Source organism: Chrysochloris asiatica, unplaced genomic scaffold, assembly GCF_000296735.1.
Source record: "Chrysochloris asiatica unplaced genomic scaffold, ChrAsi1.0 scaffold00181, whole genome shotgun sequence".
Taxonomy (NCBI): Eukaryota; Metazoa; Chordata; class Mammalia; order Afrosoricida; family Chrysochloridae; genus Chrysochloris; species Chrysochloris asiatica.
This window is the reverse complement of record NW_006408699.1, coordinates 5,657,652-5,679,615: the sequence shown is the minus strand read 5'-3', so window position 1 is coordinate 5,679,615 and position 21,964 is coordinate 5,657,652. Positions and strand designations below refer to the sequence as shown.

At 39.3% G+C, this 21,964-nt stretch overlaps 1 protein-coding gene across 1 annotated transcript in view; it reads right to left on the bottom strand.

Annotated features, from left to right (window-relative positions):
* Positions 1 to 770: 770 nt before the first annotated feature.
* ACVR1 (activin A receptor, type I) overlaps positions 771 to 21,964 on the bottom strand; it is an 80,894-nt gene continuing 59,700 nt past the window's right edge. Inside the window, exons 7-9 of the mRNA XM_006872035.1 lie at positions 18,282 to 18,479; positions 1,810 to 1,940; positions 771 to 905 (exon numbers count right to left, since the gene is read on the bottom strand). Coding sequence (XP_006872097.1) covers positions 771 to 905; positions 1,810 to 1,940; positions 18,282 to 18,479 — 464 coding nt within the window. The remainder of the gene's footprint in view (positions 906 to 1,809; positions 1,941 to 18,281; positions 18,480 to 21,964) is intronic.

Sequence of the window (21,964 nt, the reverse complement as noted above, 5' to 3'; positions counted from 1 at the left end):
AAGAAAACGTCCATTTCAGAGTATAGTGTTAAAAACATTTTGGTAATAAAATCATAAGACCACATAAAAATAAGCTTTAACACATGCACAAAGCCGTTTTGTAAAAACTGCTTCGTGCACAAGTAATAAATAATTTGCAAAGTTGTGTATAAACAATTCCTAATGTTCGGCATCGTTGTAAACATCAGCACATGTGTAAAATGCAGCAAAGTCTGACATTACATTTTGTTTTGCCAAATTGAATTCCTATGATCCAAAGACAGACCAATGGAGCACACAGCCAATGTTTTAGCAAGTTGGGTCTTCAAAATTAAGAGTAACAGTGCAAGTAAGGAATGCAAAGAATTCCTAGTGCAATAAAGAAGAGAAGCACAGGCAATATTGCTGATTAAAAATTCACCACCTCCTTGAGTTTCCCGTGGGGAGTGTCTAGGAGACCTGTGAAAGATACGCAAAGCCGCGGTCTGAATGCCCAGATCTCTTTTAGGATTTCTCTGTGTTCCTCCAGTTCCCTACCTTTGCAACAGTGTCTGTCCAACATTAGTCTCTGCAGTGTGAACAGTTTGTGAAATGCCCAGTTCACAGTCATTGAGTGAGGTTAGGGTGGTTTTGGTGTCTCCTCAACACATGGCTGGATAAGATGTCTGCCTTGTCAAAGCAGCCATTTTGGGAGGGAGACTGATGGATTCTGTTCTGACAGCCAGTCGGGCCAGCATTAGGTCCCAGCTGGACAACATCATCAAATCTTCCTTCCAAACACTATGAAAATGTCAACAGTCAGTTTTCAATTTGTCTAGGGAATTATCAATTTTGGTCAAAGTCTTTTTAATACGCAGAGCTGTGAGTCTTGCGGATGGATTCTGATACCAGCATTCTTTCATCAGCTTGGCCAGAGAGGTTAGTGTCTGAGGAGAAAAGGAAAAACACCACAATGACAAAGTAGTTTTCCAGTGATCCGAAAAACTGGGCTGATGTTGTATCCACTGTTTTTGCAGAATTCTGCAGGTCTTGTGAAGTTAACGTGATGTATTGCTGTCATCTCTAAACCAATAATCAAAGTCTTGACTACTGATAAAGAACCACACTTGAGTTTCATGAACTCTGACCTTTGAGCTCCTAATGCCACCAACTGACTTTATCACATAAATTGTATAGGCTATACTGGACCCTAGCAACACTACTAACCAGGAGATAATACTGAAATTTTGCAAATAGGCTTACTTCTCAAGGTCTCAGATCTTCTACTACTTAAGAACAGAAATACAGGACCATTTAGTATGAAAAAGTTCGTGTTTCGAATTCAAATATGCAGAGCTGGAAAGGAACTTAAAGGCATCCACTTAAAATCTAGGGAAGACATGAAGATTGCAGTTCCAGAGCTAGTGGTAGTTGTAATAAGTCTCCCCAGTTTATGACTCTTGACCCTGGTCAATCACAGAAATTCTTGTTGAATACTGTCATTCATTAGCATCATCTATCAAATATTGTTGCTGTTGTTGTGACGTGCCATCGAGTAGGTTCCGACCCATAGCAACCCTGTATAGGGTTTCTGAGGAGCAGCTGGTAAGCGTAAACTACTGACCTTGCAGTTCAAATGGATTTGCAGTCTGGCACATTAACCCACAGCGCCACACCAGGACTCAAATATAGTGAGACCATTTTCTGAACCTACTCAACCAGATCTAAGACCCTTTTGCGTAAAACATGGTAAGAAAATAATAGATGCATGGACCACAGCCCTCCAGTACCACACCAGTTAAAACTCAATAGCTGAGTACAATTTTAAAATTAAGAATCTGGCACTCTTACCGGGTCTGAGAACCATCTGTTGGGTATGTTTGGCCTCTGCTGATCTACACAAACTACCTTTCTCATATCTTCAAAACTTGGATCATTAGGAACTACATCATAGAAGGGTGGCTTGTAATCCTCCACAATACCTGAACACAAAGACAAGAATTGTGTGCGTTAGCAAGAGACCAAAGATTTCCTCAGAGTTTTATTGCTGGGTGTCACAGGTTATATAATATGGCAAGATAAAGTCTTAACCACGTTCTTACTTCAGCCAATTCAGGAAGCTCTAAGTAGATGCTGAAACAAGTAGAGAACAAGACAATAAATTCAAGCACTGCAAAGAATTAGAAGAATAATTGTCTGAAGAAAATATGTAATCACAACTATTAACAAAATTATGAAAGACGGTATCTAAACAATTCTATAATTCCTAAGAAGATCTAAGAAACCCAGGATAATAATACATTTGCTACTCAAAAGGGATGACACTTAAAAAGCAAACATGGGTCAAGTGATTTCTAACCTTAAAAAAAAAGAAAGGTGTCCATACACCAGAACTAAAGGCAAATAAACAATCGGCGACCATCATCAAAATGACCATCATCATTTGTTATCAATGATTTTATCAATTAGGGAAACAAAAGAAATCACTGCTATTAACAATAATCCCTCCCACTGGGAACAGCATAAACAATGCAGTGTTAAATATTCATTTCCTCTTTCAATCATTCCTTCTTCGTGTTTGATGGTGCCATGTTTTCCTCTCAGATTGAAGGCATGGAATAAAACGCAGAGATGAATAGCTGTATGGGAGTATATAAGAATGGTTAAGATGAACTCTTCCCTTACTCCAAAGGAAATCCAAAAGATATCAGCATCTAATTTTATACCTGCACCTGTACAGTTTCAATGCCTTCAAAATTCCTACCCCACCCCACCCACCATACACTTATAAAAATTGCTCACTTTTCACATATAGTATCTACAAATAGAGAAATTAAAACACTATCATTTGAAATTAGAAAACTGATTCTTCCCTTACAGAAACAGAATCAGGAAAATCCATTCTATTTCGTTTCAACAATAAGGTCAGTGCAGTGTTTCTCCATGTAACTATCATCTATTACCAAATATAAGAGGTTTCAAAAAGTTTGTGAAAAAAAATGAACTAAAAGATAATGGAATTTTCCATGGACGTTTGAAGCCCACTCATGCATAACAAATTGCTGAAGGAGCGGGGAGGGGACTGTGAGGAAAATTGGAAATAAGTTTTTCTAGTTCCTATAGATCACCTTGTAGGAGAAAGGACCAGTACTTGGAAAATATGGCCTGCAGATTACAAGACAGAATTATGCAAAGGCAGTGACTATTCATTGCAAATACCTTTCTATCAACAACATGAACGACAACTTGCATGTGGATAAACAGACAGGAACCAAATTGACTACACCTGTGGGAAGAGACTAGGCGAATCTGTATCATCACTCAAAACAAGGGCAGGGGCAAACTGTGAAACATACCATCAATTGTCATATGCAAGTTCAGGCTGAGGCTGAAGAAAATTTAAATGAGTCCAAAAGAGCCAAAATACAACCTTGAGTATATTCCATCTGAATTTAGAGACTATCTCATGAACAGATTCAATGCATTAGACACCAGTGACTGAAGATCTTAAGAGTTATGAGATGACATCAAGAATATAATACAAGGAGAAAGCAAAAGGTCTTTAAAAAGATAGAATAGAATTTACCAAAATGGATGTCAGAGGATGACACGTGCTCTTGAATGAAGAAAAGCTAAAGTAACAGGAAGAAATGATGAAATAAAAGAACAATATTGAAAATTTCAAATGGCAGCTCAAGAAGACAAGTGTTAGTTATAATGAAATGTGCAAAGAGTTAAAAAACCTAAAAGGAAGGCATGCTCAATATTGCTCAACCTGGAAGAACTGAAGAAAAAATTCAAGCCTTGGCTTGAAATATTGGAGGATTCTATGGACAAAAGTAGGAGTGTGGTGGTTTTGTAGAATAAATGCTAGACTGCAAATCGCAAAGTCGGTGGTTCAAACTCACAGCTGCTCTGTGGGAGAAAGATGAGACTTCTGTTTCCACAAAGATTTGCAGTGTTGGAAACCCTATTCATCAGGGTTGCTATGAGACAGAACCAACTTGACAGCACATAACTACAAGTCACCTAAACAGCTTTCTTCGCCTTTCATTTAACACAGAAATTAAAATTGAGAATTCATTCTTATAAATCCTATATTTAAAGAAAGTGCTTATGCAAAAGATTTGATGTAAGTGGCATCTATTAAATCTACAGATTGAAAAACAAAAACTATACACTCAAGCTAAGTAAGAGTTTACTTTAAAATAGAAAGTAGTCTAAACTACCGAAAAAAATCCAGTGGTACTTTTTTTTTTTTAAGTCCTTAAATCATGTTGTCACACTGCATTACTGCATTTGTAATGTGCTTCAGTCTATAGATTAAAATTTTTAATGTCTTTCTTGGCAAATTATAGAGCTCACACAGGGCATAAACTGGTTTGTTTTTTTTTAAGTTTTTATTGTGAATTATGTGATAGTTTACATGGTGAACATTATCTTTACACTCATCCTATCGTATTTCGTTTCATTGCCATGATTACAATTCCCTGCATGCATCATCAAACAACTAAAGGGTGCATTCCCACATGCCTGTCCCCAGGACACCAGCACACAGCCCCTCTCCCTCCCTGAGTCCAGAGTACCCAGCCACTCCATCTCTCCACATCATCAGCTCTGCCTCCACCCCGGGATCACTGCTTCTCTGGATAGGGTCCCGCACTTCACTTTTCTCCATTGATGGTTCCAGGGACTTCCGCTCCTGGACTGCAAAATCAACCACTCCCCTCCATTTGTTAAAAAATGTCTACTTTTATCTTTCTAACACTCATAGTCAGTCCTGATAGCAATCACTTCCTACTGAACCACAAGAGTCTTATCCCCATCTTCTTTCATCAGCCCTGTCCAGACAGGTTGAAAACCACGCAGTGGTAATTCTACCTTTCCCCATATAATCTGGAACTAGGATCCCTATTGAAAACTTGTAAGCCAGTCACTTCTTGCTTTGTAGTCCCCATTTGGGGTAGGCTACAATGTCTAAGTTGCCCATCCTTGTCGACCCTGTGTACAAAGGGGGTGGAATTATCCTCACTGTAAAGAATTGTTTGCTCCTTTGCCCTAATGCATCCACAGCATAGATCAAGTTCATCAAATTGCAGTGGATTACTCTTTTTTTCTTCTTCTTTCTTCCTCTAGTTGAGTTCTGATCATCCAGTCATTGATATCAGGTCAAATGGGTACTATCTTCAAGTAAGGGTATTCTCGTGCATTGCCCCTCACTCCATATCAGCTGGACATGTCACATTCCACTCTAATCTTCTGTGGCCATGCCCCTGTCCCTGTATCCAGGAGTCCCCAGGTCTCATCATACTGCTAACCAATCAGGTCTCAATTCAGGTTAACATGAGTCTATTGAATGTGGCTGGACTTAGCTTACAACTTCATTGCTGTTTTCCCCCCTCTTCCCCTTATTGGTGACCAACGTGGTCAGTAGCAAGACCACATGCCTGTTCATGTATTCCCCTTGTGTTTTAGTCTTGGAAGGGGGCTTGCCTTGAGGGGACCTGACCACTTGCCTTGATGGCTCCCAGGGGAACAACTTGCTTGTTCTTGTAGTAGTCAATCAGACTTCCATTATTGTTTTTGTTATTTTTCCTGCTGGTCTTTCTTTCAAGAAGTATCTTCTGTTCTTCTAGCTGCTCCCGGCTGGTCTGCTTGTCTTTTCAAGTGGAAATTTCCCACCTCAGAAGATTCTGGATTGGGATATGGTCTCATGCAATGCAAAGGCTCTGCAGGAAGCCTCCTTCACTGGGCAAGTTCTAGCCCCAGTTTAGGTATTCTAATTATAAACTGCTGCTTTCTGAAGATACTTGGAGAGCATCTCATCTCAGAGGCCTTACTTCCCTTTCTTGTAGAGATCCTAGGAAGCCTTCTAACAAAAACCCTTCTCAGTCCGAAGAGACACCATAAGAAATACAACTGTACATGGACCTGCAAGATAATCTGTACTTTTTAAAAGTCTCAAGTATTTGTAGGAAAATGTTAAGAACCAAGTCCCTCACCAGCTCTTCAATTTTTCTGTTAAAGAATGCATTTAGCAACCTGATTTTAAGTCCTGAAAATCTGCCTTAAATGGTCAGCTAATTTGCCTGGCTAAGTTGGGATGGCTTTGTTGTTGTTAAGTGCCATCGAGTTGATTTAAAATCATAGTGAGCCTGTATAGGGTTTCTGAGAAGCATCCAGTGGGTTTGAACTGCCAACTGCCATATGGTTTACAGTCCAGTGTTTATCCTACAGCACCATACCAGGACTCCTGGGAAGTCCTGGGAAGGCTTAGGTGAATATAAATAATACAAAGTGGAATTTGCTATAAATACAAAAGGAAAAAAAAAAAAGAAACATGGGTGGGTTTTTAAAACATGAGATTTGGTGATACTCAACAATGAACTTACTATACAAAAAGTTGAAGTTTTCTCTTGTGTTTCTATTTTCCACATTTAATCTAGTTAAATGCCCCCACGTTTCAACAAAAAGTCAGGTTTAAAAAGAGAGACAGCTTAATTGATTATGTCTGGGACTTAGTCACACCTCTCTTTCTTCAATCATTGGCCAGTTGTTGACTGTTTCCATCTGACATTGGTCACGCTTTTCCAGAATAATATAAACCTGTGATTAAACTCAAGCCACTTGGAACACCCTCTCGCTAAGGAAAACAATGATTTCAATCAACACACACCTACTACGAGGTGTCTTCAAAGAAGTCCATGGAAAAATTCCAGTATCTTTCAATTTTTCCAGGAACTTTTTAAAGCCCTCTTGAACGTGCGGAATGGGCTGTTTTGAGTCGGAACAAACTCCATGGCACCACCACCACCAATAATCGTTACAGAAGCAGACTGCCACATCTTTCTGCTGCAGAGCTGCTGGTGGATTCAAACTGCTAACCACCTGGTTGGCAGTCAAGCACTTAAATCACTGTGCCACCAGGGTTCCTTAAATGCTTATCTAAGAATTTTGAATCTGTCTTTGTCTTTTAAGATAGAAGCAAGTAATGGGGTAAAAAACAAAAATGTTTTTGAGATTCTATTTGACAGACTCTATTATGTAAGGAGCTCTGGTAGCGTAGTGGTTACGAATCGGGCTGTGAACCACAAGGTCAGCAGTTCGAATCTACCAGCTGTTCCACAGGAGAAAGATGAGGCTTTCTGTTGCTGTAAAGATTTACAGCCTCGGAAACCTTGTACAGTGTCGCTATGAGTCGGAACTGATTCCATGGCACACAACAATAACAACATTATCTAAATGGAATCCTAGTATGGCGCTGTGGGTTAATGCGCCAGACTGCAAAGCCATTTGAACTGCAAAGTCGGCAGTTCAAGCTCACTAGCTGCTCCTTGAAAACCTTATACAGGGTCGCTATAAGTTGGAACCAACTACATGGCACTTAACAAGTTCCTAAATTAGCTCAATAATCATTTTGAGTCTTTTATTGTGTGTCCCAGAGGTTGTGCTTGGCACTAGCACTACACAAATTAAAAAAGAGATGATTTTTATTTCAAGGGCCAGAAGATTGGGACAGATACATATGAAAAACAATTACATACTATCAATCGAGGTGGGTGTGAGAGCAGGGAACAGTAACACTTAACAGGCCTCACAGAGGGAAACACCTGTGGGACTTTATTAATAAAGTGCCACATGTTAACGTGGTGCTGTGGATATCTAAGAAAAAATTCCAGGGGACATAGGGTTTGGGTTGACATAGATAAGAAGAGGCTTGCAAGGCAGAAATGACAAAACCAAAGCCAAACCTTTGAGTTGTTTCTGACTTAGAGTATGCTAACCCCCACTCAAGGAGACTCCATTAAGGAGGCATGAAAAGACGGCAGAGATGGGAGGTGTAGAGGGAGCCACATGGGGCAAAGACAAGGACTCACTTGTTGAGAGGGAGAGAAGAAGCTCCCTATGGCAGAAACGGTGCTTAAGAGAGAAAATGCAGGGGGTAAGGGAGAAGTTGAAGCCTGGCTCTAAAGTGACACTAGTGTCAAGGTAGGAAGTTACTTACTTACAACTGCTTTTCATTTCTGCCCAAAAGAAAGTGACAAACAATTAGGGTAGCCAAGCAAAAAAAGTGAACTCTAAAGTTCTCTTAAGGAGCACCCAGTGAGCAACTGCCAAGTCGTGGGCCAGCAAAGAGGACAGCATGTATTCAGGAAAAGTAACTAAAAATACAAAGCACTTCAAGCGCCAAGTGAGTGGTACAATGGCAAATGAGACAGCAATGCAGGGGAAGAGGAGCTCTAACAGTGGTCAGGGAAGGAACAAACCGAGCCAAGCTTGTTTTCCCGAGTAAGGAGGTCGATGTGACTCACAGGGGTCACAAAGAAACTGGGAAGATTATTCACCACCAACGCCCCCACAACTTTTGGCAAATATGTCTGGTTTGGATTATAGTTAATTTTTGTGCTCCCCTCCCCTCCCCCATTTTTCCTGACATATGCCTAATTGAATGTTTTTCTTCTCTGGAGCAAATCGTTAACCAACCAAAATTTCTACCATTAATTTGCTATGTACTCTGAGTAAACCACTTAATCATCCCGCCTCAGTTTTGCAACACCTTAAAAGTTAGTATCACCAAGCTGAAGTGTGCATCACTGAGATGCACACCTAGACCCTGGACAGTGTTTCAAAAGCACTGAATCGCTACTGTGATCTTAAAATGCAAGCCTCTGCAAACAAGGCCTTCTTCCTGAGATCCTTTCCACCAATGCCTTGGATTAGGAGCCTCTGCCTTAGCCCCTTCTAGACAGCTGTTATCTTGGTCTCTCTGCTTCAAGTCTTCCTTTGCAGCTCTCCACCACATCCTACAGCTTCCAAAGACATACCCCATAACCCACAGAGAGATGTGTAAACAAAAAAACAAAAAAATCATTGCTATGAAGTTAATTCTGACTCACAGCAACCCTATATGACAAAGCAGAACTGCCCATAGGTTCTAAGGGTATAACTCTTCAGGGAAGTTGACAGCCACACTTTTCTCTCCTGTTGTGTTCAAACCGCTGACTTCTTGGTTTGCAGGCAAGGGGAAATGCTCATTCTGCCATTCCTCTACAATGTTGTCCCACTGCCCATGGTTTCATTCTATAAATTACATTCCACACAGCTGTTGTTTGTCACATACCTGAGGAGTAAGCCATACAAAACTACTGTCAACAGGCATCTTTCTGACTTCCCACAGCTCTTTTACCTGGGATACCAGACAACATTGTCTGATTTGCTTTCTCATTCTCACCTGCACCTCATATCTTCCTGAGTTTGAGTACCTCCTGCTCCTACACACCCCAACTGGGACTAAGTTCAGCCTTTTGTCATCTAGAAAGAACCCCTCATTCTGCTACTATAACTCTAGGAAAAGTACAGTGTCTGCCTTGTCCTCAGTTACCTCTCTGCACACCTCAACCAAAGTGACCAAGTACCAGTTGCCAGTACCAGTTCACTTCCACTCATGGTAACCTCAGGCATGTGAAGAGTACAATTAATGGCTGATGTTTTAGATCACCACGTCTTTCTTCTAAGTGCCTCTTGGTGGACTTCAACCTCTAACCTGCGGTTAGCAGCTGAGCAGATTAACTGCATTGTGTCAAAACTCAACTTCAGTAGCTTATTCTACTAATCTGTAATAATTTGTTTCATCAACTAAAAAGCAAAACCAAAAACAAAATCAGTTGCCATTGAATTGATTTTGATATGAATACCTTTAAATTGAATTTGTTTTTAGCTCAACTGTTTTCTGATTTTTTTTTTGTTGTTAAATACCACTGAGCCAGTTCCAATTCATTGCGACCCTGTATAGGGTTTCTGAGGAACAGCTGGTAAACTTGAATTGCTGACCTAGTAGTTCACAGTTCAGTGCTTATCCTATATTGCCACACCAAGAGCCCACTGTATATTATTAGACTAGCAAATAAATGAATGGTTGATTTTATATCTACAACCGTGCATCCAAAATCCCTGAAATAGGGCATTTTAGACCAATTCGGAACTTTTTTGGCATTTTGCAAAGATAATAAGAAGTATATTATGTTTTATATGACATCCCCCATAAGGATCTGAGAAGCACCCCTATTTCTGCAGCAACAAATCATGGCACTAAGTGGAAAGACCATTGGCTGTAAATAGACATATGAGTTCAGGTCAGGTTTGACGATCAAATGAGTTCGTTCAGTCAGGGTTTCTGCCTAATAAATTACGAAAAAAAACATGGATTTTTCAAAGCTTCGGGGATTTCTCAATTAGATAAGGGATTGTGGACTTCATTAGACTGAGCAAATTAAAGGAGAAGCCGAGAGACATCTGTGGGATGTTAGCTGTGCTGTTCCTCTCTCTACTTTCTTCAGAGGAAGAAACTGAGGCCTACATAGGAAAAGTTCACAATGAAGTAATGACAAAACTGAAAATCAGAATCCCATTCTCCCTGTCTGTATTCTAAAATTCTTACCTACAAGCCAATGATGGGAAAAGTAAGTATGTCACTTTGCAAGAATCCCATGCCCCAGAATGCTGGCTTCACGTTACAGTCTCTGTTCAGACCTCACCCTTGGGTGAAAAGTGAATATGTCTCTTTGCATGAATCCCATGCCCCAGAATGCTGGCTTCAAGTTACAGTCTCTGTTCACAGTCCTCACCTTTGGGCAGCGATGCTGGTAACAGGTGAGGAAAACACCAGGTCGATTTTATCTACATTCCTGCAGAAATCTCTGCTAACAGCTTGTTCAGCAAGTAAACATTAGAACTGAAACCATTTTCAAGAGAAAAAGAGACAACTGTTCATAATTACCTTTCTGAGAGGACTATAATTTAACACATTGTTTCCTTCAAGGGTGGTATGTGAGAAAATCTGATATGGCTCATACATAAAGTTTAGCATTGTTATTAACTGCCTGTTTATGTATGTAAGTACCTTCTGTTTTATGCCAATTTTTCATTTACCATCATAATAAACCTGTTCTTTGCAAATAAACAAGTTTAAAAGAAGTTACACAATTTTTCAATGATAAGATTTTAAAATTAAAAAATAAGAGGTGGGGTTTATATATCTTTTAAAAACCATCATGAAGGCGGTTATATGTATAAATGAATAATGGGAAACAGTGAGTTTACAGAAGGTCTTCTTCCTGGTTGAGGCAAGACTCAAAAACTATAACCAATTTGTGCTATAGATGTCTAAACGGAACCCAAACCCAGCCCACTGCCATCCAGCCAACTCCGACTTCCAGCAGCCCCATAGAGTTTCAAAGACTGTAAACCTTTACTAGGGCACACAGCCTCATCGTTCCTCCATGGAGTGGCTAGTAGATTCAAACTGCTGTCTTGGCAGTTAGCAGCAACCCACCTCCTAACCCACAGTGTCACAGGGATATGGAATTCTAGGAATCAGCTGAAAATGTCCTTCCATCCTACTGCACTTCCATATTCCTGCTTCCAGCCACTTAAAAGTGGGTGTATGCCTAAACATTAAAAATAAATAGCTATCTTTAATGAATATATTTTAAAAATCCCTTTGTTCAAACATTAATACGCACTAAAGTAGTGGACTAAAATTGTGAAACATGTTGCATATTAAGTTGCCGAAGAAAATAAGAGTTGTCATGGTTTCCATACACACAAATCCATTGTGCTTAGGAACAGAAGAACATGTAGTTCCCTGGCAAGCTCAAGGATTAATTAGAAGAGGTTTTTCCAAAGTGTTTGCACTACACACAAGCCTATTCTAACTAGTATTTCCTAGTCCCCATTGCATGAAGGGTTCAGCTTGGCCAATAAAGATTTTTAACACTGGACTATCCATCACAAAACAACCAAGCCGGTAATAGAGGGAAACAAGTAAATGTCCACATAACCTCCCAGTGGACTTAAAAGAAAGGACACAAATGTAGTGTCAGGGTGAAGCAGTAGCAGGGTAACGGGAGACAGCAAGAGGTGGGGAAAGGGCCTGAAAGCTCCATGTACATCGGTGGTCATCACTTATTTCCAATGGAAGGTAGTAATACCAGATAGTGGGTTATGTGTTGGACTGCTAACCAACTGCACGGTCAGCAGTTCAAAACAAACAGCACCTCTGTAGGATAAAGATGAGGCTTTCTGCTTCCATAAAGATTTACAGCCTGGGAAACCCTACACAGAGTCGCTGTGAGTTGGTACTGACTGGACGGCACACCATTACTGGTCATCATCATCGAGTTATTGAGCATTTACTGTATGCCAGACAGACATTAGGTGCTTTTTACATTAGTCATCATAACCCTTGAAAGTGGTGGTGGTGGTGATGTGCCGTGGAGTCGGTTTCAACTCATAGCAACCCTGTAGAGGGTTTCCAAGGCTGTAAATCTTTACAGGAGCAGAAAGCCTCATCTTTCTCGGCAGAACAGCTGGTAGTTTCAAACTGCTGACCTTGAGGTTCGCAGCCCAATTCATAACCACTACGCTACCAGAGCTCGATATTATTATTATTACTGTTATTTTTCACATGATGAAACAAATGTCATTGCTACGGATTGAGCTGTGTTTCCTCCCAAAAAACATGTTGAATCCCTGACCTACGTGCCTGTGAATGTGATCTTGTTTAGAAACAGATTTTTGGCTGTTGTTTGCTGGAGGTCATACCAATGTAAGGTGGGTCCTAAATTTAATCGCTTTGGAGTTATAAAAAGAAAGAATAGGCAGAGAGAAACAGGGCAAGTCAGATGCCTTGTGAGGACTGCCTACAAGTCAAGGAATACCGAGGGCTACCAACAAATCCTGGCATGGTGCTGTGGGATAAAGTGCTAGACCACAAAGTCGGTTTGAACCACCAGGCTGAGAGTTCAAACTCACCAGCTGCTTCTTGGAAATCCTAGACGGAATTGCTATGAGTTGGAACTGACTTGAAATCACTGAATAGCCACCAACAAGAATAACATAGCTGAGACCCTGACCTGAACTTTTAACCTCCCAAACTGTAAGGAAATAAACTGCTGTTCTGTAAAGTACCCACGTGTGGTATTTGTGCTACAGCAGCACTGAAAACTAAGATAGTAATAGAATCTGACAGTGTGACTCCAGAGTCGAGACTGAACCATTCCATTTCCTTGCCTCCCAGTGGTCCTGGGAGGCCTATAGATCCATGGAACACTATTCACATAGACTTCAAAGTGCTACGCAACAGCTCTGAACCACAGCAAAAGAAGACAAGTACATCACAAGAGTGTGTAACAGCCAAATGCAATACAGGAACATGTCTGTCCTATCTTCTAAATGTATCTGTCTGTACAATCTGGGCAACAGGATTTAAATTTTTAAAAAATCTTATGTATATTGTGAGGGGAACCTTAGCAGCACATTTTCTAATCTTTGGGAACCTTTAAGATGAACTGGATTATGGGTGATAGTGAACTGTACCTGCCATATAAATGACAAATAGACATGACATTTAAATCACAAAGGTAATTTTTTATTTGCTAGTTTTTAAACAAAATGAAGTAGACTGTAAGTTCCTAGAAAAAGATGATGCTATAGTCAAAATGCTCTAAAGGATGACCAGTAAAAATACTAAAATATTTTTAGTTTTATTTAGTTTTTAAAGAGCAGACAACCACAGTACTAGCACAACCAAATGACAGGGTTTCTGCATACAGAGATACAAAGACTCTGATTCCAAAGACTGAGACACTGGAGGAAGGGTCTATCAAGGCGTATATACTCACAGAATGATTGGCAGGGGCTAGTGCAGATTTTGGATCAAACCAAAGCTCAACAACACAAGTCCACAGTTAGGATGTACCTTTTATTTACAGAATCCTCAGGTCAAAGTTCTTTTCTCATTCGGCACTGAAGCTGGGTACCAGAACCAAATATGTCTGGAGGAATACAGAGTGCAGACAAAGAATATTGCCATGGAAGTAGTGAAATGTACTGAAAGAAAAGCCAGTGCCTAGATACAAGACTCTTAAAGGAGAAATGGTTCCTCTTAAGCTTGGAGTCCTGGTATGGCGCTGTAGGATAAGAACTCGACTACAATGTTGGTTTGAACTGCAAAGTCAATGATTCAAATCCACCAGTTGCTCCTCGGAAACCCTTAACAGGGTTGCTATGAGTCAGAGCCAACTGAATGCATTTAACAACAACAACAACAACTAGCTTGGAAAAGAGAAAACGTTTCACAGACGCATCAGAACATGATGGCGTGGGTGTATCCTGCTTGGACAAGCAGTCAGTGTGAGGCTGACACAACAGATTCCATTTGAACAACACATCACAAGAGTGTGGTCCCTAACCAAACAGCATCGTATAACCTGACATGTTTTACGAAAATTTTCAGACTCATCCTAGACCTGCTCTATCAGGTACTCTGGGGATAGCACCTAAGTGATCCTGATGTACACTCAACCTAAAGAACTACTGATCTGAGTAGACCCCTGCCTTAAGTTCATATAGAAAACTCACACAGGAAAAGATAGGAAACCATTTTCTTTCCTACCAATTCCAAAATCAATGTCAAACTAAACATATAAAGGAAAGTCCAAAACACACTACTGAGAAAATTTTTGTCGTAAAAATGGACTCAGCATTCATTTCCTGCATAGAAACACCATGAGGTTTATTATTAGCAGCAAATAAATATAAAGTTCTAATGAAAATACAAAATGCAACCTATTTTTATGCTCATGGTTCACTTGAGGATGATATTGTTTCCAAAGGGAACTATTTGGTCACCAGTTTTTATAATGGACTCAGAGGCCCAAAGGATACATAATTATAATGACCTAATATAAGATATTCATATATTTTAATGAGGTACATTTTATATGCAATGATTTTGCAAATGTATATTCTTTTAATGACATTCCTAAAGATGGTAAGAAAGTAAAACAGGTATAGCACACTCTAGGGTGAGAGGAATAGCATGAAAAATTAGCACAACTCTTAGGGAAAGCAATCTGACAATATTTGCCAAACCAAAAGAGAGTCCACACTCTTTCATCCACACCAAGTCTACTTAATTTCAGATTAAAAATTAACTCCCCAAATAAAAAAGCTGTAAGCACAAAGGTATCTGCTATTATTATGTTGTTGTTAGATATCGTCGAGTCAATTCCGACTCACAGCAACCTTATACACAACAAAACGAGACACTGCCTGGTTCTGCACCAACTTTACAATCATTACACTTGAGCCCGTTGCTGCAGCCACTGTACTACATTTCATTGGGGGTCTCCCTCCACTTTTACCAAGCATGATGTTCTTCTCTAGGAATGGTCCCTCCTGATAATATGTCCTAAGTATAAGAGACAAAGTCAAGCCATAGACTTTTTGGCTTCTAAGGAACATTCTGGTTGTACTTTTTGCAACACAGATCGTTTGTTCTTTTCATACTCTTCTCCAACACCATAAATGAAATGCAATTCTCCTAGTCTTCCTTATTCATCGTCCAACTTTCACATGCATGTGGAGACTACTGAAAATATCATGAGTTGGGTCAGGTGCACCTTAATCCTTAAACTGACATCTTCACTCTTGAACACTTTAAAGAGGTTTCATGAAGCAGATTTGCCTAATGAAATATGTCATTTGATTTGCTTCCATGACTGTTGATGGTGGATTCAAGTAAAATGAAGTCTTTGACAACTTCAATCTCTCTCCATCCATCATGATGGTATTTATTGGTCCAGTGGTGAGGACTTTTGTTTTCTTTACAATGAAGTGCAAACCATACTGAAGGCTGTAGTCTTTGATCTTCATCAGTAAGTTTTTGTTTAAACTTTTTATTGTGAATTGAGTGAAAGTTTACAGACAAGATCATCAGTTTTATAGTCAACAAACAACACAGTTTGCTTCATCTCAATAACTGCATCATAAAGTATTTTAAGTCCACTTCGCTTTCAGCAAGCAAGGCTGTATCATCTGCTATAGGCCCCAAATGGAGGAGACAGGATGTATAACAATATGGAAATGGTTAAGTTAATAAAATATTATGTGACCATTTACTATAAAATGAGACTATTTCATAAGATCAAAAACAGTACTAATGAATGATAGGAAATTTTATCTTATCTCACAATACATCTAAGCCAGAAAATGCACACGCAGATGCACAGACAAGAAGTGGAAAGGAACAAGAATGTTAGGGGAACTACTATGTTACATTTCTTCTTCTCTTTCAAATTATTTTTCTGTTTTTTGTTTTTTTTTTAAATTGGGGTCATATTATTAATAAACTATTTGCAAGTAGCGCTGGACACTTTCAGTTTTCTGTTTAGATAACATGATTTGCAGCTTTGTGTTTATGTATGTGTGTGCTATGTGCATGAAGCACATGAAAGCTCATGGTAGAAATGGAATAGAGAAAGAGACGAGGAAAATATCATATTAGTCACTGCCAAGGGACAGTAGCTAGTTTAACCTTCCCCTACACATGAGATCCCACACAACAAAACAGAAGCTCAACCCATACAATTTCTATAACAAGCAAAAGTCTACATGATGATGCAAGTGGGAGGTAAGAAAATTACAATAAAAAACCAGAAACCACCATAATTTCTTCCCTTCCTGTACCTGATTAATAATAATAATAATAGCAAACTACCATTTCCGAGCTAAATTTTCAATTGGTGACTAAAACTTCAAACTCACTACTATTAATCACAGTTGATCTTTAAAAAGCTACTTGGGTTTTTGCCTATGACACAGGGGGTGGGTTTGCAATATCAGTTCTTACAAAGCCTAGATCCCAAGTTTCTGCCAAGTTCAGCTTTCATCATGCAGGCTCGCTTGGCTGCGCTTGGCACAGCCGCAGCTGGAAATGCTACTGTCCTGGCTTTGGAAAGGACATTCCCTCTTCATCTGGGGCAAGTTCCCTATCACATAGTTTATTACACTAAAGCGTCTACACATTGTTTGTTGTGCTAAACTATCAGAATTCAATTTTCAGTTCAAATATGCTGAAAGCTTATTGGGGAAGGGGAAATCAAGCCGATGTGCAATTTCAGACAAAGTTCAAAACTTTATAAATCAGCAAAACAATCTCTCTGTTGCAAACAATTCTCAAGGCGCTTGAATGGCACAAACATCAAGTCAGTAGCTCCCAAAGATTGAGAAACAATTACTAAGAAAATGTTCATAAATCCCATTAAAAAAAAAAAAAAAAAGTACTTTAAAGGGATTTCCAAGTTATCATCCATGTGTGTTCATGTTTAATCTGAAACACTAGCTTGGAAACCCTTAGGTGGTTATTCAAAGCAGACACGCGCTGCTGTTAGAGAAATGCTACCTTGAAAGTATGCCAATTTCAATTACTGCACACTTCCGGATACTGAAACCACATTAAATTACTCCAATTCCACTTGCCTCACAGAAGCTACTAATCTCTGGCTGTGCTATTCAAAAAAATTATGATCACCCCAAGAATCTCAATCCTTGGAAAGTCTCAGTGGGAGGAGGATGGGTTACAGATGTTAGTAACTCTGGGCACTATTTCTTCAATACTTTACATGCAAAATTTCAACAAGTCAGAGGAGGGTAAAATGTACAGTATTATTTAGAATTGAATCTTAATCCAAGTACATGGCACTTTCTTCTGTTTATCAGGAATCATTTCAGATACATCCTTGGTGAAGGAACTTGTAAATCTATGAAGAGGTTGATCTAGTTTGTCTAAAGGATTCTACTATAATGACCAATTGTGGGTAGATGGGATGTATGTAACTTCAAAGAGTATACTTACTGCTCTTAGAAGACAATGTACTTGTGGCTGATTTTGATACATAAAATTCTAGTATGGGGGGCATAATTAAAAAATGACAAATGTCTAAAGCAACATCAATTCATTAAACAACTTTACTGGTGAGAACCTAACCATGGCTTCCTGAATTGAAATCTAACTGACTCACTCAAAAGACACAGCCTGCTTTTTACAAGGGAGTAAAACCTGCATCTTTTTTTCAAAATCCAAACTAAAAAAGCAAAAGTATCCAAAATAGCAGAATTCATCCTTAGATTTACTGGAGCGTTCTCCTCAAGCAAACCATCCCTGTGAAAGGAGCAGAGAAAGGAGGAAGAGTGGGAAGAAAAGGAGGAGGACCAAGGAAGAAAGGAATAAAATATAGATCAATCAAATGAAAAACTGAAGTCTTTTCCAGAAAGATTCTTTTTCAACAGTCGTTCCCTCTTGTGTACTGAAAACACCATTACATTCTACCTACCAAGTAAAAATCAAGTAAGTATGCCTAGAGTTTAACAGGTATGAATCAGGGAACTATTTGGAATTAAATTTTCCCTTTCACCCTTTAAAGGAAGCAGAATCAAGAGGACTTAGACAAGGACATTATTATACTACATTAGATACCTACCATTGCTCACCATCCGCCTGGCTACTTCCCACAAAACAAGTCCAAAGGCCCAAATATCGACCCTCTTGTAGGAATCAAAACAATCCACTTGGATGGTTTCATCTAAAACTTCAGGAGCCATGTAGCGCTTGGTGCCCACTCGGGGGTTGTTCCCCACATCAAGCTGATTGGTGCTCTGGGAATGCATGACAGCCAGGCCTAAAAGGAAAAAGAAACTGTCAATCAGCTCTCCACCTTTTTCATAGAAGTCCACTGAAGGATTGTAAACCAATCCCAACCGAAAGTGCCCTCTTGTGGCATTCATAGTCAAACAAAATCATCTCTGGAATACCCTTTGTGATGATTTCTAGAGTGCGAACAGAAGAAAGAACTAATGTCACAGAAAACATTCTGTAAATATTAATACATGAAGACCTGTAAAGACAAAATGTTTCGCACTAAACCAATATGAGGTCACTGACTGAAGTCCACAGGAAAACACCTTTATATGTTAAACATGAGCTCCAAAGTGGATTAACAAGAAGTAGATTATCTCTCAAATCTTAACACAATGCCTATCAATTTTCAAACAGTGTGAGGTAGAGAATTTAGGTAATATGTCACTCTATAAATGGCATACTGCTACAGGTACTGTTTCATGCTTCAAGGGAAAGCTGTCCATCTGAGCAATAATGGTAATAAAATCTACAGGCATTTCTTTATCCAACTGCCCCAGAGTCAAGAGTCCAGAGAGCATTAAACGGGTTCTTAACTCAACGCACAAATCTCATGTTAAATATTTGCTCTCTCTTGGCTTATTCATCACATAATGAGGGCACTCAAACAGCCCTGTGGGGAGTCCTACATGATGAAGAACTAAGGCCTCTTGCCAAAAGCCATGTGAAGGAGCCACCCTAGAGGTCAACTTCAGGTAACTAAAACCCTGGCCTGCAATACCCAAGAAACCATGAACCAGAACCACACAGCTACGCTATTCCAAAATTCCTGACTCTTGGGTACAATGAAAGCTAACAAATGGTTGTTGTTTTAAGCTGCTACATTTAAAAGTATATGAAGCCCCAGTAATCGGTAGGAGGTGCTGCAGGATAGTGCACTGCACTGCAAGGTTGCTTTGAATCACTATGGTTGGCTTTTCAAACTCAACTCCTTGGAAACCCTATACAGCGTCACTATGAGTCAGAATTAACTCAACAGCACTTAACAATAGGCAGTAATAGGAGCTGTGGTAGCAAATAAATAGGGCAGCTAACCACAAAGTTAGTTCAAATCTACCAGCTGTTCCATAGGAGAAAGATGAGGTTTCCTGTTCCCGTAAAGATTTATAGCCTTGGAAACTCTATACAAGGCTGCTACGCATCAGAACTGACTCCAAGGCATATAACCACAACCAAGAGGCAACTATTACACTAACTAAGGAAACACACCAACCATATGTAATGTGTGTGAGCCCTGATTGAATTCTTGTTCAGGAACATAGAAAAAATTTGAAAATGGGTATTAAATGATGATAGAAAACTATCTGTTGTTGCAATAATTAAGCACTGAATGAATACATACAGGTTCAAACCCACTAGTCACTCCTTGGAAACCCTATACAGGGTAGCTATGATTCAGAACGGACTCTACAGCACTTAACAACAACAACATCTAAAGGTAAACTATCCAATTTTAGGCGATGCATTTTGAAATATCTAGAAGTAAAATGCTATGATGCCTGCAATTAATTTTCAAAAGGTTTAGCACACATACACCCATACACAATCACACAGATAAAACAAATATGGCAAAATTGGACAATTATTAAACTTTCAATGTTAAGCTTATGAGTGATCATTTCTGATACTTTTTCTCCAACTTCTCTGTACATTGGACATTCCTTATAATAATAACTTGGAAAAATTATTGAATAGTGGTCTTTGTGCATTACTTACTATCAAAAGAACCCTGTTTCTAATGAATGATCTTTATTTTCCAAATATAAGATGAAAAATATGTAACAAATCATGGTCTTATCAGAGTCATTTCCTGTACTATATCTACTCCCTACTAAACAACAGACTGCTAACCACAAGGTTGGAAGTTCAAACTCACCAGTGGCTCCACTGGAGAGATGAGGCTTTTGCCCCAGTAAAGCTCTACAACCTCTGAAACTCCATACAACAGGGTCCCTAATGTGTCAGAATCAACTTAGTGGGCTTGGTTTTTAAAAACAAATTTTGATACCTATCCATGTCTACTGTTGTGGCACTGTGGGATAGTACTGGAGAGTTAACTGTAAGGTCAATAGGTCAAACCCACAGTCACTCCTTGGAAATCCTACACAGGGTTGCTATAAGCCGGAGCCAACTCAATGGCACTTAACAACAACACGCCATGTATCCGATTGGAAGGCTGCAGGCCAGAAGAAATGTCGCTGGAGAATTAACTAGCTGGACTGACGGCAAAACCCTCCTAACCATGTCCCATAAACCAAGGCTGAGTGCGGGCTCAATCTGTTCATCTTCCGGGAAAGACTGGAACATAACAGTAGCTACTATTTCGATGTTCCTTATTTTCTATGTATTTACAATTTTCAAGACTTTAAAGAACCCTAAAAAGTAGGCATAATTGTTTCTTTTAGTTACATAAGTAATACATGGTCACATTTTTATGAACGTGTCAAACAATCCAGAAATACAGCACACGGTTTGTCAAGTACTAAAGGCTCCCTTCACTCTGACCCCCACATACTGTGTTAGTACTTGGGAGAAGTAAACAGATACATTAGAGACTGGCACAAAAGCACAGGGCGAATAACTGAGAATGTCAGGGCTCAAACCCAAATTACTCTGGCTCTTGACACTGTCTTCTGCGCTGCAACTAAAACCTGCCCACAAAGAACTTTAGTGTTATGCCTTTTCAAAACTTATCCTAAAGATGTTTTCACTCACATTTGGAAAACATTGTAAAATAAATGTGAAAGCAAAGGCTTTAAAGGGATTCAAAGAAGATGTTTTCTTGATGTGCCAAAGTGCTCATATTTCAAAATAAAAAATACTTTAAAAACTTTTTTTTACATAATTAAAACTAATAGTATAAACCTGTCTCAGTCTAATAATAACTGCAATGATACTGGTGATGGTTGTGTGCCACCAAGTCGGTCTCAACGCATAGCAACCCTGTATAGGGTTTCCGAGGCTGTGAATCTCTATGGTAGCAGAAAACGTCATCTTTCTCCAGTGGAGCGACTGATAGATTCGAACTGCTGACCTTCCAGTTAGCAGTTCAACTTGTAATCTACTATGCTACCAGGGATCCTGCAATGATATTAATATAATATAAGCCACTTTAATCAAATAGAGACGTCTCAATAGTCTATTGAAATTAATAATGATTATTAGACTTTACTTCTTATTACCACAATTACTTGGCAAATATTCTGAGGATGAATATGGAGTCCTTGTGTGGTGCTGCAGGATAAGCACTTGACCACAGGTTGGTTTGAACTGCAAGGTTGGCAGCTCAAACTCATCAGCCGCTCCCTGGAAACGCTATATAGAGTTGCTATGAGTTGGAACCAATTTGAGGGCACTTAACAACAGCAACAACGGGATAAATATTTTTTTTTATGTCATTATAAATGAAACTAATATTTATAATGTGGCTAAAGCTACACTGAGCACTATCCTAACATTTTAAGAAAG